Here is a 16284-nt window from a genome sequence, read left to right as displayed (position 1 = left end):
TATATAAGACATTTGTTTTCAACTGACAGAAAATGACTCATAGTAGCTCAGGTTAATTATGAGATGAATTAAGACATTATAATGCAGTCATAAGTGCTTATGACTAGTCTTATTATGAGTTTGAGCACATTATAACCGTATGCTTTAGGTAAAGTGTTACCAAACGATTTCATTAGGCCTATGCTAGTAACAATGCTTTGACCATGGTCTTTGTCAGCAAAGAGTCAGCGAACACTTCTTTCTTTCTCTCCCTGGATATATTTTCTGGTTTTTGAATGTGTGTCATCTCTCTCATGTAATTTTACAACAGTATTAATCCTAGCATTCTCCCTTGCAGTTCACCGACCAGGAGAAGCTGGAGGAGCGCGGTCGGGTAGAGGGACCCAAAGGATGCTGCCGCAGCCCAACACCCATGAAATTCCGTAGCCGATCCCAAGGTCAGGGGAGAGCTCTACACACACACACACACACATGCACCAACACACACACACACACACACACACACACACACTCTCTAAGAGACTGAGGGGATTATTCTCTAATGGTCCTTAATTGGCCCTTGTAATGCTTGAACAGAAGGGTGTACACCACACATGGAAGGCAGGTTTGCCCTTTCAAGCTCGTCAAGGATGATGATGTTTGCCCTTTCAAGCTTGTCAAGAATGAGATCTGTACTTCATTAGCAGATGTGTATGTATGCATTTTTACTTTGGTGTGTTAATAAAATATATTGACGCGTGGAGCTTCTTAGATTTGGAGAATAGCCTTATCAATGCAGTGATAAAACAAGCACCAGTATCACTTGTCCTGATTAAAGGCATGAATGATTTGCTGCCTCAATAAGTAGAGGAAGCCACACATCTTTTTAAGGCGGAATCGTTTTCACACTGAACCTCTTGGTAAATGTGATAACTAGTGTTATTCTGCTAACACCAAAACATTTTCACGAGCAGTTCCACAGAATTCATGACAAATAGCAGGTGAACAGAATATTTATGAGATCATAACCTCACTTGCCTGACAAGCTAGTTTTACACATTCTTTACCTGCCTGCTTTGGAAAATACTAGCTTGATTTCCATCCCTGACAGTGTATACTGTATAACGGACCCACTGTACTTGGGAGTCTATGTAGTTGGGAGTATTTTTTCATTTGACAGACATCAAATCTGTAGTAAAGATGGAGGGAGAAATCTGAAAGTAGGAGTACCTGTATCCCTGTCTCCAGGGGGCGCCAGTCGATTGGAGAGTGTCGGAGAGGATGACGAGCTGATAGTGGAGAATGGGGAGTCGGGTTGTGACATGGCAGAAAAACCGGCACGGGGCGGACGAAAACATTCACTCCCCCAACAGCTGGACACCGTGGGCATCCGACAGGTCAGTCTGATAGCCAGCCGTCAACATACAGATGCCAAGTTCATCTCTACAGCTCTATAGTGCTCCAGAGAGACTGGCTGACAGGTCTCAATTTTGTGATTGATGCACTTCTTGAACTTAAGTGGTTGTCGACTTGATTGTCCCCAAGAGACCAAATGACTTGCGCCATTCTGGTCATCGTGTCTGCTGTGTCATCCTAGCCTTAAATTCTATTTGGCACAGCAACTGAAAAGATCGGTCAGCTAACTACCTTAGTTATTGAGTTATTCAAATGTGATCTTATAGCCTGGAGCTCTCTACCTTTGAGCTAGGCTAACTTCCTCTGACCCTTTACACTGAGTTCTTGGAACAACCTCCAGTATTGTTCATCATTCTCAAATCTGTTTCCAGCAGTACAGCTAGCTGCTGAAACATTACATGTGGATGCCTCCCCCTCTGTAGAGGGAGCTAAAATTATCCCAATGAATGAATAATGCAAGAACCCTCCAAACTGACTAAAAGAGTAGTGATGAAAATACACCCACAACAACCTAACCAACCCCTGTTGTCCCCCCACAGACCTCTGCCTTTCTGTCCATCCCAGCTGTCTATGACCTCTCAGGAGTGAGGCCAGGGACGCCTACCCTGGATGGGTTTTTAAATAAGAGAGAGACGGTGCTGTTCTCTACTCTAGCTGAATAGGAGTCTTCAGATTGTCCCCTCAGTCTGATTTGTGTGATAATAACCTAGCTCTAGGTACATCAAAGCCCCAGCCCGGCCCTCCCTTCTGCTCCCATCACAATACTCTGGGTGCCTGTGCTAATTGCTGTGTTAATCAGGGGCTAATTGAGAGACAGAGACCTAATGAAAAGAGTAGGAGGGCAGAAACGTTTTCTCTTCCTATATTGACTGTATGTATGGTATTCACTTTTGTACTGTGCTATATTTGAGTTATCATCCCTGATGGGACTTGTTGAGTCACTCTGGTCAAAATATGCCTGTTCGTTAGGTGCCACCTTCCGAAATGAAATGACAGTAAATCCACATGTTTCTTGTAATTGTGCACAGTCAACAAAGTGAACACTGAACCATGATAAAGGAAGACCATTTCTGATATGATTTTCTTCCATCAATCGGTAACATCTTGTTTTTGCCCATCAGGAATATCAAATAGTTAAGAAATCAGCCCGGTCCCTGAGCACCGTTCAAGTGGAGTCACCATGGCGACTGGCTCAACCATCCATTATCTCCAACATTGTCCTGATGAAAGGACAGGGCAAGGTGAGTGCACACCGCGGAGAGCCCACTTCTGACACCACGTGTATCACCTCTCGGCTTAAGAGTGAATGATGCTTTGTTGTCCTACAAGAGGCATTTGCACAGCTCACCACAGCTACACATAGTATAACAATACACCCCTCATGCCCCAGAGATATGTGATAGTGAAGAGTTTCAACAGGGAAACAGAAAAGCATGACACTGGAATATGGTCGTTTGTTGCCCATGGAATGAACATTGCTGCCACCATGGCCATTCACTCTGTATGCAATAAATAGCAATTTCCGTGTTTACATACTATTTACAATTGTAATTTACAAACGATATTGAAATTCACAACTTTTTTTTTGCAACCATTTTCCAAATATTATTATATATTATGCCATGTTAACATACACTCACTGGACACTTTATTAGGAACACCATACTAATACTGGGTAGGGCCTCCCTTTGCTCTCAAAACAGTTCTCAGTTCTTTGTGGCATTGATTCCACAAGATGTTGGAAACATTCCTTTGAGATTCTGACCCATGATGACATGATTGCGTCACGCAATTCCGACAGATTTTTCAGGTGCACTTTCAAGCTGTGAATCTCCCATTCTACCACTTCCCAAAGTTGTTCTATTGGATTCAGATCCGGTGACTGGGAAAGCCACTGAAGAACACTGAACTCATTGTCATGTTCATGAAACCAGTTTGAGACGACTTTTGCTTTGTGACATGGTGCATTATCATGCTGGAAGTAGCCATTAGAAGATGGGTCAATTGTGGCCATGAAGGGAAGCACATGGTCAGCAACAATACTCAAATAGGCTGTGGCATTCAAGCAATGATTGATTGGTATTAACAGGCCCAAAGTGTGCCAAGAAAACATTCCCCACACCATTACACCACCTCCACCATGAGAAGATGTACAGGTGTTCCTAATAAAGTGTTTAGTGAGTGTATGTTAGAGGATGTTTTAGGCATTGTGTTCTTCAAAGAGAGATACAATCTAACCGGTTCTTGATGCATGCTGGTATTGAAACACACTGCTGGGTCTTACTAAAGCCAAGTTCTTTGATATTGTGGGGGAGGCACATACAGTATCATGAGTGTTAGTCATGCTGTAGTTACTTCTGTGTGCTTCTGAATTAGATTTAATTCCTTTCTGTTTTTGGTGGCGGCTAGGGCCTGGGCTTCAGCATCGTTGGCGGACAGGACTCTGCACGTGGACGGATGGGGATTTTCGTGAAGACTATTTTCCCTAACGGAGCAGCCGTTGCCGATGGAAGACTGAAAGAGGGTTAGCTCTAAAGAAAAGTCACAAACTACAAAACCTGAACGATTTTGATGAGATGACCTCGATTGAAACAGACTGACCATAGACTTACAAATATGTTGGTGGCCCTCTCTGAATCTCTCCCTCTCCCTCCCCCTCACTTTCTTTTTCTTCCTCTCTCATTCTCTCTCTTGTAGGAGATGAGATCCTAGAAGTGAACGGAGAGTCCCTCCAGGGCCTGACTCACCAGCAGGCCATCCAGACTTTCAAGGTGAGTAAGAGAGCACGTTAGCGGAATGGCGCACCAGCAAAGTGGGGGTATTATGTTTTGAGAGTGAGGCACATTTTGAAATGGATAGAGCGAGTCTTGAGCACCACTATGTTCCCTGTGAGCGGTGGGCGCGGGCGCAGAGCGAGAGAGCAGAGTGTAAACAAATCCTTGTGAGCGAGGAGCGTGTTTTCTGACTGCTCAACTCTGCTCATATGCTTTGGTATGTATGCAGCCTGATTAAGGGATAAACACCGGGAATCAGGATCCCAAGATTTCCCACCAAAATTCTGTCTAATTTCACAGGAAACTAAATGACTGGAATGCGGGAAATAGCCTGTTCTAAATACGCAACATGCATAGCGTTAAACGGGCACTTCGCCGCGTATTAACCTCATATTCATAATCTCCAGCACCATACACGTGTCTACATATGTGAAAATCACATTATGCTAAGATAGTGTTTGATGCACAGATGACCTGGGTTCAAACATCAACACCAAGGCTGTGTTTGGGTTGTAGAGATATTGCGGGCCTTGTTTAATGAAAGCCTATAACCGGGTGTTTGTGGGGTTTGTAGATAAAGATTGTTAATTTGCAAAATGTACATGTGGTTGGTTCTTATTATATCACACTAATCACATTGATCATTCTTGCAGTGTAGGAGGAAACCTGCTACCAGTTTTGATTGAAATGGGACTCTAGATATCATGGGTATAACTTGGTCTAAAGTTGGTCTGCATTTCGACAAAGTCTTGACTTTTAGTTTAAACCAAACTAAACCAACTTGAGTCTGACTTTCTAACATGAGTGTGTCTGTCCTGGTCCCCCTGCAGCAGTTGAAGAAGGGAGTGGTGACCCTGACTGTACGCACGCGCCTCCGCAGCCCCAGCCTGACCCCGTGCCCCACACCGACCCTCCTCAGTCGCTCCAGCTCACCCAACTCCAACGCCAGCGGGGGCACGCCTGTCCCGCCGGCCTTCGACGAGGCCGACACCCGCAAGGGGCCCGGCCCCGGCCCCAAGGACCGCATCATCATGGAGGTGACGCTCAATAAAGGTAGTTGGCAGAAGCAGTTTAATTTCAATACAACTGTATTAATACACTCCAGGGCAATGTAGAAGGCATCATCAGAGCTCTAGAGAACAGTTGCAAATCTGTTCACGTACAAGAAAAACCTGTTTTTAGTATAGTTTAGTTTTGCATTCATGTAGAGAGAGTCGAGTAGTACTGTATTAATACCCAAGAAATTAATTTTCAGCAGGTATACAAAGGAGCACGTATAAAAACAGACAGTAAAATATAATTAAATATGTGAAGACCCATTCGGACTTGTCTCTCTGGTTTCTGACATCTCATTACAGTCTTGTCAAAGTGCCAGCTTTGTCACCTCGCTTTCAAGGCTTGAGGTTAAGACTGTTGCTGGGAGAGCTGATCTGAAATCAGCTTAATTGAAAATACTTAAGGTACACTGGCACCAAAAGACCATTAAACTATGTCTGAGTGGAAACCTTTAAAAAGCCAATCTGACACCTGCGCTACGAAAAAATCTAAACAAGAGTGCACACACGATGCCCTGTCAAGTACAAACCTGTTAGTCTTGGAAAAGAGCGGGTATTTCTGGGGAAATGAAGGTCAGTGGGTGTCAGGATGGAAAGCAGGATTGCTTAAATACCTACAAGAGCTCTATCTCTCTCCCCAGCGTTGATTTATGTTTAAGAGAGTTCTTCTTCCTCTAAAGCGGGGGAAAGAAGGTGCTGTGTTGTACCAAGAAATTCATTACTGAATTGCTGCCTTTGCATTCATTTTTAAATAGACTGTCTTTGTTGCATACGTGCCTTTATGGCAGCGAATGTAACATGCTTTTACTCCTCCTGTGTACTTGAATCTAAAGTAAAGGCGTTTGTGTGTGTGTGTGTGTGTGTGTGTGTGTGTGTGTGTGTGTGTGTGTGTGTGTGTGTGTGTGTGTGTGTGTGTGTGTGTGTGCATTTGTGTGTGTGTGTGTGTGTGTGTGTGTGTGTGTGTGTGCATTTGTGTGTGTGTGTGTGTGTGTGTGTGTGTGTGTGTGTGTGTCTCTCTCTCTCTCTCAGAGCCAGGCGTTGGGCTTGGCATCGGTGCGTGCTGTCTGACTCTGGACAACAGCGCCCCAGGCATTTACATCCACAGCCTGGCCCCCGGCTCTGTGGCCAAGATGGACAGTAGACTCAGGTGGGTTTGGGGGCTCTCATGTGGATTTGGGGGCTCAGGTGGGTTTGGGCTCTCTCTGGTGGGTTTGAGCTCTCTCAGGTGGGTTTGGGGTTTCTCAGGTGGGTTTGGGCTCTCTCAGGTGGGTTTGGGGTCTCTCAGTTGGATTTGGGCTCTCTCAGGTGGGTCTGGGCTCTCTCAGGTGGGTTTGGGCTCTCTCAGTTGGATTTGGGCTCTCTCAGGTGGGTTTGGGGGCTCTCGCATGAACAAGTGTGCTCTATAGGTAGTAAATACTTTTCGTGGTCTCTTTATGTGCTGTAGATATTTGCAGACAGAAATAAAAACATATACTGTAAGTCTAATGCAATAGTAAGATTTTTTGTGAGGAGAGGCAAAGCAAATGTTCACTGATGCTGCCTTGCATTTTGAATACTTACTTACAAGTGAGCTTTCAAGTAAGCTTGAGCTAAAGATATTTAAAAACTGTCCCTACAGTATTTGCACGCACACACTCATTCACACACACACACACACACACGCACACACACACACACACACACACACACACACACACACACACACACACACACACACACACACACACACACACACACACACACACACACACACACACACAGAGTTATTATTTGTCAGTTGAACCTCTTCAGTTCTAAATTGAGGAAGGGTGAGGCAGGAACTTGAGCCCCCAGGGAAAACATAGCAGTGGTGGAAATGTAGGAACTCCCTGCAGATCACTGCACGTCTCAGCATGTCTGTGGTGGTGAGGCTGTTTGTCTCCTCGTCTCTTTCTGCGTACTCCTGTATTATTGTTAGAAATGTGTTACAGTACAACAGAAAGCCCTGGCTGACGATTCCCTGCCAGGGGCAATCTGGGATTCAAACAACAACAAAGTGGTGTCCCTGCTCCTTTTTTTGGTAAACAGCAGAGGTATGGGGCAGGAGAAATGTAACCACTCTCAAATCATGGGCAGAGCTATAGATGCAAGGACTATAGATGACCATCCATTAGATCAAAATGATAGTATTAACCATGTTTTGAAGCTATAGAGTATTTGTTTACAATTATGTTATTTACAAACAATGGAGTAAAACAATCTTGCACTAAGCTCATGAGGCAGTTAGTTATATCCTTCAAGAGTCAATGGCTATATACAGTATAATTAATTGAAAAAAATAAAAAAAATCTTTTCTTAAAGGGACAAAGGTGCATGGATGTGTGCTTTATGGCAAAAGAGTGTAGGTGTTGCAAACACGATGGACTTTTGATGGCAGGTGTTGCTTTCACAGATTTGAGCATGGTTTGATATTGCTCATCAGCTGCATTCTTCGCCAGTTCGGAGCATTGTAGACAGTGGGCATAATAGAGCTGACAGATTTTTGTGTGTGTGTGTGTACGTGTGTGTACGTGTGTGCGTGCACGTGTGCCCCTTTTTGTGTGAATGTGTGTGTCCACCCTCTCTCCTCATCCTAGCCGTGGGGACCAGGTGCTGGAGGTGGACTCTGTGAGCCTGCGTCACGCTGCTCTGAGTGAGGCCTACGCCATCCTAAGCGAGTGTGGGCCAGGACCTGTCAGTCTCATCATCAGTCGACACCCCAACGCCAAAGTAAGACACACACTCCAACAGCACCTAATCACTTGGGCTCCTCCTCCTCAGACCTATCCACCCCCTAACACCCTATTGCACATTACATGAACAAAAACTATTTTTTAAATCCTTTCTCTAGCACTGTGACTGCCGATGGCACTTGTTCTTATCAAAGGTTTTATTTACCATGACTGATGTATAGTCGATTCACTTACTTAGACAAATATATTTGCATAAAAGAGTTAGCTTAATGACTTAAATATTACTCAAATCAATGCATTTTTTTCTAGTGAGAAATCTAAATCAAGCAATAGCTATGTAACTTGTAAGTTGTAGTTTTCAACAGGCAAATATTCAACACTGTTTAGCGCAGAAAACATGGTTCACTACAATGACCACCATCCAATCCTCTCCTTTGTACTCGCTCGTGTCCTTCTCAAAAAGCATTGGTAAAGAATATCTAAGGGGAAGAACTTAGAGGAGAGGATGTGAGGAATCGAGTTTCTAAGTTAGAAAGGGCCAGAGAACACGAACGAGAAAGAGGGACTCAAGTGTTACTGTAAGAGGAGGTATGATCTCTATCCGACAATACATGAAATTGATTGATAGTTGGTAGCAGTATGTCTTATCTGCTTCGAAACAATGTTTAGGTATTTTATCAGTTAATGTGGATAGCTAATGCATCAGTCTCACTGGGAAGCACAGAGATAGGTGGCTGTCGAACTGGCTGGCTGCTACCAGAGATGATCTCTGCTGTACTCTGAGGGCACCCAGACTCTGAGGGCACCATGTGACAGCAGAAGTTTTCCTCTGGTATTTTACTGCATGTTCACAAGCTAAAAATAGTGGCTTCTTCAATTAACAAAAGTGATCTAAGTATTAATCTGTCATGTGCTTGGCAGTTAATGTTAATTATGTGAATGTTAATTATGTTTTGCCTACATAAGAGTAGTCTATACATTGCTAAAGTTTGCTAACTGGCTACACACACAAAGCCAGCTCTCTCTGCAGTTGGTGCACAACCAATGACTGTAAATACGAATGGACACATTGAAGTCACCCGATTCATGTCAATAGTAGTAGGTCGTGTTGCTAATCCGCCAACGAAATGTGTACATTCTCTTTGTTTCTATAACAATGCAATGCCCTGAACAACCCTGTGCAGTCCTCTGCCCATCGAGCATGTGCACTGGGTTACCAATACAAGGAACATGCCTCAGCCCTCAGGCAGCAAGCAGTTTTGGCAGGCAGCAAGCATTTCATGATGTTCGCTCATGGCACTGTCCCTCAGTTCTATCAAGCCTTGATTAGCATTTCACTGTAATTGTGTCAACAGGTATGTAAATGCTATGGACTTATTTGAAGACATCACGTACTGCATAACTAAAAGTGTATTTCCACCAAATGGATGGAGAAAAAATATGAACCTGTCATAGAATATAACACACATCTGGACACTGGCAAACATACAAGCACAAACACAAGTCATTCGAGAGAAACTATGCTGCTAACTTCAGTGTAGTCAACGATGTGTAGGCTAATGTACAGTAAATATGCCTATACCTACAATTTGAGATGCAAGACTACAAATACTCACGTTGCCAATAATGCTAGCACAGCTCAACATGAAGGTGAAAATGACACTGACAATGATCATTTATTAATTTGAAATCTTTAGTAGGCCAAATCGTAATAATAATTTCAATGTTATCAGTCCTTTAACTTCGCCATCATCTTAGGCATCCAAGTAATGGATTGCCATCAAATGATGCCGTTTGTAAATGTATGGCCTATCACATATCATAACAGTCTAAATATTTTCAACATTAGTGTCTTTATTGTCATAATGCATATTATGCATCATAGTCATCAGTAAAATCATGTTAGAACTATTATTGAGAAGATACAAAAGAGTAATGCATGTACTGGCCTATACTGCTCACAGAATGTGATTTTATGTACTGTAGTGTTAGTGTTCAATTGTTGTGGCACTTCTGGAAGCAACGCGCCAAAGTCTAGCATGGTTCATAAGGTTTTCATGCGCTTTATAGAAGTAACAGAAATGCTTCTATCGTCCGATCTGGGCTATAAAATAAATTACTAGGGCCAAGGCATGAATTTGGATATTGCAGAACATCAAAGTTACGCTGGAATCGACCTAAATACAATCTCCGTAATTATCTTTTTGGGCAGAACTAAAAGTGTGAACGACGACGTTACCATGAGTGGCCACTAGCTTTTGCGGTCTGCCTGCCAGATGGCCTATTGATCCCCTGTGCACAACATACGCACACTTGTATCGCAGAAATGATAGGGCCCTACCTTTGTCGCCTGGTTTGAATCCAAACCGTTGCCATTCTGGGACTGTTTTTTTTTAATTATTATTTTTATCCTCTGATCCAAATCAACTGGCTGCTAGCTTCAGAACGTTTTCTCTCTCTCTCTCTCTCTCTCTCTCTCTCTCTCTCTCTCTCTCTCTCTCTCTCTCTCTCTCTCTCTCTCTCTCTCTCTCTCTCTCTCTCTCTCTGGCTATCGTAGCAGTCTAAACATCTTCCACAGTGTCACTTTCATTTCATTCATTTAATAAATCTCAGCTCTTGCGCTTGGCGGGTGTAATGGCAAAATAATGTAATGTGGCGGGAATTTTACCGGTGTTTGTACACTGTATGCTACCGGTAAAACCTTCCACCGGCCCAAGCAAATACACAACTGAAATAAGTCATGTAAATAGAGGATTGTTAATAAGTAAGTGATTAGCTATAATGGGCAGTCACTTACATCATTGTGATTTTATGAATGAAATAATAGTAGTCATACAAATCAAATATGTAATTTACACAACAAACATATTTTATTAAAGTAATGTGAATATATAATGCTTAATAAGTGATAAGCGGTAATGGGCAGTCACTACAATCATAGGGCTTTTATTAATTTTCCAAAAACTGAACCAAACTCAAAAATCAGCACCATTTTCCACATAAACACAAAGTGTACTCATACACACACACACACACACACACACACACACACACACACACACACACACACACACACGCACACACGCACACACTACTGTACCTCAAAAAGGCCCACACCTCCAACAACTTTTTAGGTTCTTAAGACACACAACAAACAAATTCACACAACAAACATAGCATTAAATAATCTGCACTAATCCTTTCTTCGACTTCCATCCCCACCACCACCATCTGGAACTCAGTCCCAATCCATAACCGACCTCCACCTGCTAACGTGCTAATTATCCCACGGCATCAATCATTCAAGCCCACCAGAAAGACAGTCAACAGCATTCCTGCTAGCCTAGCGCTAAGGCTTATGGTTTTCCTCCACTCAATTAATCAAGATATTAAGAAGCTGGGGCAGGAACTGGGTGGTGGGGTTAGAGAGAGAGAGGGGGGGTTATGGTTAGAAAGTGCTGACTTGTCATATTGTTGCCATAAATGATCTCTGTTGTTAATGAAGCAGGAGGAGGGTTGGTGGGAGGCCTTGTGGCTTCAAGGGGCGTACTACTTTATTGTGTGACAGGGGGGTTGGAAAGGTTAGGTACCCCGCTCGGGGGTAAATAAATCACTCGGAGAGGGGGGGAAGGAGGGAGAGAGAAAGGGGGGTGAAGGAAAAGGAGAGAGGAGGAATGAGGAAGAGGGAGAGAGAGAGTCAAGGAGGAAGAGAGAAAGAGTGCCTAATATATACTACCTCTCATCATGTCAATAAACTATCAGACACTTACAAAATGTCATTGTGACAGCCCAAGTCTGATTTTGATTATTTTCAACATTTTTGATTGGTGTCCTTAGTTTTTTACCCCCACAAAGTCTAGAAATTCCATGGAATTCCATGCACTTTTTGTGCGTGCTGCAACCAAACTCTCCGGAGCAGCCCCTCTTTGAAATCCAAGTCCTCAAGTGCGGCCCAGACAGGAAATGTAATATTAGCTTTACTTTGCAATGAAAAATATGTCTTTCCCTGTAGGCAGACAAAGAATCCTCTACCTTAATGCGCTCAATTGAAAATTAATTTGTTTTTGATTTTTATTGTCATAGCGATGCTAATCAATCTTCCAGACCAGTGAACTACTGCACGTATTCAGACTCATGCTACTCCTCTATTCTCTGACATGTTCCATTAGGAAAGTATCACTATGATGTCAGAGAATCAACTTGAGATGTAGAAGTTCCCCACTGGTCTGGTGTCAAATATTTATTTACCCTCAAATGGTTATAGGGATGTTCCTCTCAAAATACTGTACAACATGTATGATGTTTCTTCTGACTTGACTGGAGTGGATTCATCCAGACAGTCAGGTGCACATTTGGCTTAATTAGGTACTTAGTGGCCTTTCTTTCTTTTTTTTTAAGGTTAGGATCGGGGGCACATAGGTCTGGTCCTAGAGATCAACTTCTAACTTAAAGAAACAGAGGCAGAACAAGGCAAAAGGCTGGGTACGCTTCAACTTGATTGGCTGCTGTAGTCATCTGACAAGAGTGAAGCGGGAATCATTTTATGTGATGATAGAGGAAGTGGGCTCTGCCAAGAGACCGAGTCACGAGTCACCCCCAAGGCTTTGCAAATGCTTCAAGCTGCAGCATCAAAGCAGGCAAATGTTTCTCAGGCAGATGCTGTAAACATGTCCAAACGCTGGGAATGCAAGGTGGCTTTGAACGCTACAATTGAGAGAAGGCAACATAGTTTTCAACAGCTTGCTAACTACAGTGTCAGTACACTGCAATTACTGCAGTAATGTAGTTTGTTTTTGTAAATGTAATTGGTATATTTCATGGTAAGATGAAGTGATTATGTATGTAATTAGTTTTGAAACTCCTGTGGGGTGCTTGCGGGCAAATATAAAAAGTAGAGTTAAAAGTAGTTTACTGTTTTCCATACAGTATGCTACTACTATACTGTAGCTAGTTACACTGATACTATGCTAAACCAAAATACCCTCTTCTACCCATGGGTTACTGGTAAACTTCATGTATCAAAACACTGGAAGGCCTAGCTATTTAAACAGCTTGAAAGTTAACAGTATAACAAGTTGTTTTATCTAGTTGACTCTTGTTCTGTGGTGAGGCCAAAGACGTTGTGTTCCTCTTCCTGTTTATAGTTTGTGGCACTTGATACTGAGTGCCATGAGTTCATTGCCACCTGGTGGTCACATTGCACTAGTAAATACTTGTTGCAAAAGCACAAGTGAGCTAGAGCTACAGATTTTTGAAGGAAGTGAATTTTGGTTACTTTTTTACCTTTATTAAGATTATTGTTTTGCCCTCTTGTTTTCCTCCCCAGGTTTCAGAGCAGGAGATGGACGATGTGATCGCCCGCTCCACACACAGAGACAGCCTGTGCAAGGACGCCCACTCCACTCACACTCTAGGTTTGCTACTGTACTTCATTCATCTACCTTCATATGGAGAACATTGGATGGGGCTTAGGGGGGGGGGGGTCAAGTTGTGAACATCCCTATTCCCTGAGATACTGTGACCGAGACATCGTAACCTCCATGACTTCTGACTTTTTCCAGGTCTGCCCTCCAAGAGCCCTTCTCCAACAGTGAAGGCCAAGCTGGCCGATGGCTCCAACGCCCTCAGCTGGACTATGAAGAGGTTCCTGGAGCCTGCAAGCAGAGTAAGCACATCACAAGCCCAGTAAAACACACTATCTATTAAAAGTAATCAAAAGATAAACTAGGGTACGATCAAACTCACAAACCCTTGCAGCCCTCCTTCTCATGAGAAGTGAAACCATCCTGTCGATAATACTTCTCTACTTTTGTGTTGATTTAAATGACAGACATTTGCTGGAAATCAGTTTATCTGGCAAAATGTACAGAGGGTGGCTTATTTCTCTCTCTCTCTCTTCCTCCTCCTCTTCTTCTCTCTCTCTATTCCCCTCCTTCCTGCTCTGCAGCAAGGGTCCCTGAGTTCGGAGGCAGAGCTATCACAGTACTTCTCTCAAGATGTTCCTAGTCATTCATCCCTGTCTGAAACCACAGCGATGGGCTCCAGCGATGACGACATGCTGCACCACAGGAGCTGCAACACGTCGATGGACGACTCCACTGCACAACAACATGGTACAGTCCACGGCCTGTTCACCCATAATATTACTGCCAATGGCACCACTATATGGAGTGTAATTCATTAAAAGGTGCCGAATGTACGATTTTAGCTTTTAAAAGCTCTACATGTCCATGAAAATCGGTAGGATTTAGAGAAAGATTCGGTGGGAGGAACATTGGACAATGCAGTTTTGGTCTGAGCACTGGCTTTGAAGTACCGTTTTAATGTTTCGGTCGTTTAGAAGAATATACATTTGAGGCTATGATCTTGAATTTTTTTTCTCGCATATTTACGTTTTAAATGTTCAGTGTGGCCAGAGATTGCAGTACACCGCAATTTTTAATCCTTTCCCTTAAACAATAGTTAATGTGAGGAATTGCATCAACAGTATCAAGCACTCTACATCACTTCCTCACATCTATGGTCTCCACCTTACAAACTTAACCACCGAATGTCACCTCATTTTTGGTTTGGTCTCTGTCTCTCTCTTGTGGCAGGATTCAAAGAAGGCACCTGTGCCGGAATGAACATTGGCCCTGTATATAACGGAGTGGTCAGTCAGTCCCCCGGGCCGGTGAACCGTCATGTCGAGGCAGCGCGCCAACCCAGCCTGGGCAGCAGCCCCAGCTCGGTCCGCAGCCCGTTGCTCCGCCAGCGCCGGGTCCTCTGCTACGAGGACGATCCCAGCGACGACGACGATGATGACCCCGAGGACGCGGGGGCCACAGCACCCTTCCGCAGGGCTACCAACCGGGGAACTGATGCCCGGGCATCCCATTTATCTGAGAATGACTCGGAAATTGTCATCTCCACCTCCTCCGTGGAGGTGGATGAGGACAGCCAAGATGGGGGCGATCTCCGCCGGCTCGGGAGTAGCGAGGGGCCCACTGCTCACTATGGAAGCTCCCTGGAGTCCGAGGCAGGGAGCACCCTCCCGAGCTCGGGCGCAGAGTCGCCCTTCATGCCCATCCACTGCTTCGACCACAATAATGGGGGAGTGGGTGGGGCGATTGGGGATGGTTCCGGGACCAGTAACCTGGGTGTGAAGAAGGACCCACACCACCGCGAAGGGGGTCAGCTAGAATCCAAACGTTCCCCCAAGCTTGAGCACAAGGCAGTGACGCGCGTGAAGAGTATGATGAGTATTGAGGCGCCCAACGTACCCCAGCAGAAGCCCAAAGGGGAGGAGCCTTCCCCAGGCTCAGCCCAATCCCAGGCCCCCCAGTCTGGGGGAACCCTCCCCAGGACCCTCGGCCGACCAGCCCCCCATCAACACTGCAGGAAGGGGGAGACTAGCGAGCTGGCCGGAGTCTGCACCATCGACACAGTGGTCCTGAGGAGGAGCGAGGTGGAGTCCTTCGGCCTGGACCTGGAGATCAAGTCGTCCCCTCTGAAGGTGGTGATAACGGGGCTGCGGCCCGGAGGGGCAGCAGAGAGGGTATGTTACCCAGCTCTCATACAACAAACATTTTATGACCGTTTTTATTTTACCCAGATTAAGCCTAATTTTGAAATTAAAATTGTATTACTCCAGGAGTAGGCTTAGGCTTGGTCTGACAGACCTGCCCAAAATCATGAAACTGTTTTTAAATTGATGATTAAAGTGAATCACAAACATATATTAAAATGATTAGAAATATTTGACGGGAAAATGTACCTAATATACAGTATGCAGCAACATGCATTATCATGCAGCACTATGCTTTTACAACCCTCTATTCATAAAACTCACTTGACTGGCTGGCTCCATTTCTTTGGTCTCTCATCATTCAAGGAATCCATGGGCAAGATGTGCGTGGGAGACGAGATTGTGGCAATAGGTGACACACCTGTGTGCTCCTCCACCTATCAGGAGATCTGTGACCTCATGCACAACCTTCCCATGAAACTCACGCTGGAAATCAAGAGGCCCGTTTCAGGTGAGTCCTTTTTATGGCACTTGCTCTCTGGATATTGCTGCATTCATGACATGTCAGAACTAGGAAACACTGAAATTTCTAACTTGGAAACTCCTTGTAGGAAGATAATACTTGAGTTTCCCACTTGGACAGTATCAGAATCAACCAATAGGAAGCTCTACGTAAATAATTGACATTAATTTTAACTTTGAGGTTCAGAGTTTCCGACTTTTCATGAATGCAGCATATGTCCTGTGGTTTGAGGTTGGACGGTGCTACTGCTTCATAGCTTTATTGGTGGGCTTTTCCCCTATTTTATTCCCTGTTAGAGTTGAGTAATATTACAGTATGT

General features: G+C 44.1%; 1 protein-coding gene across 2 annotated transcripts in view; it reads left to right on the top strand.

Moving 5' to 3' along the window:
• Positions 1–16284, top strand: part of pdzd2 (PDZ domain containing 2) — a 77779-nt gene that overhangs the window by 49852 nt on the left and 11643 nt on the right. For both annotated transcript variants that reach the window (XM_083673728.1, XM_083673729.1), the window contains exons 6-18: positions 338–437; positions 1228–1376; positions 2517–2636; positions 3805–3919; positions 4093–4166; positions 5000–5222; positions 6254–6371; positions 7840–7972; positions 13262–13349; positions 13497–13600; positions 13883–14048; positions 14532–15472; positions 15809–15953. In XM_083673728.1, the coding sequence (XP_083529854.1) occupies positions 338–437; positions 1228–1376; positions 2517–2636; positions 3805–3919; positions 4093–4166; positions 5000–5222; positions 6254–6371; positions 7840–7972; positions 13262–13349; positions 13497–13600; positions 13883–14048; positions 14532–15472; positions 15809–15953 (2476 nt within the window). The remainder of the gene's footprint in view (positions 1–337; positions 438–1227; positions 1377–2516; positions 2637–3804; positions 3920–4092; positions 4167–4999; positions 5223–6253; positions 6372–7839; positions 7973–13261; positions 13350–13496; positions 13601–13882; positions 14049–14531; positions 15473–15808; positions 15954–16284) is intronic.

The sequence above is a fragment of the Argentina silus genome (assembly GCF_951799395.1).
Source record: "Argentina silus genome assembly, chromosome: 7".
Classification (NCBI taxonomy): domain Eukaryota; kingdom Metazoa; phylum Chordata; class Actinopteri; order Argentiniformes; family Argentinidae; genus Argentina; species Argentina silus.
This window is presented reverse-complemented; position numbering and strand designations above follow the sequence as displayed.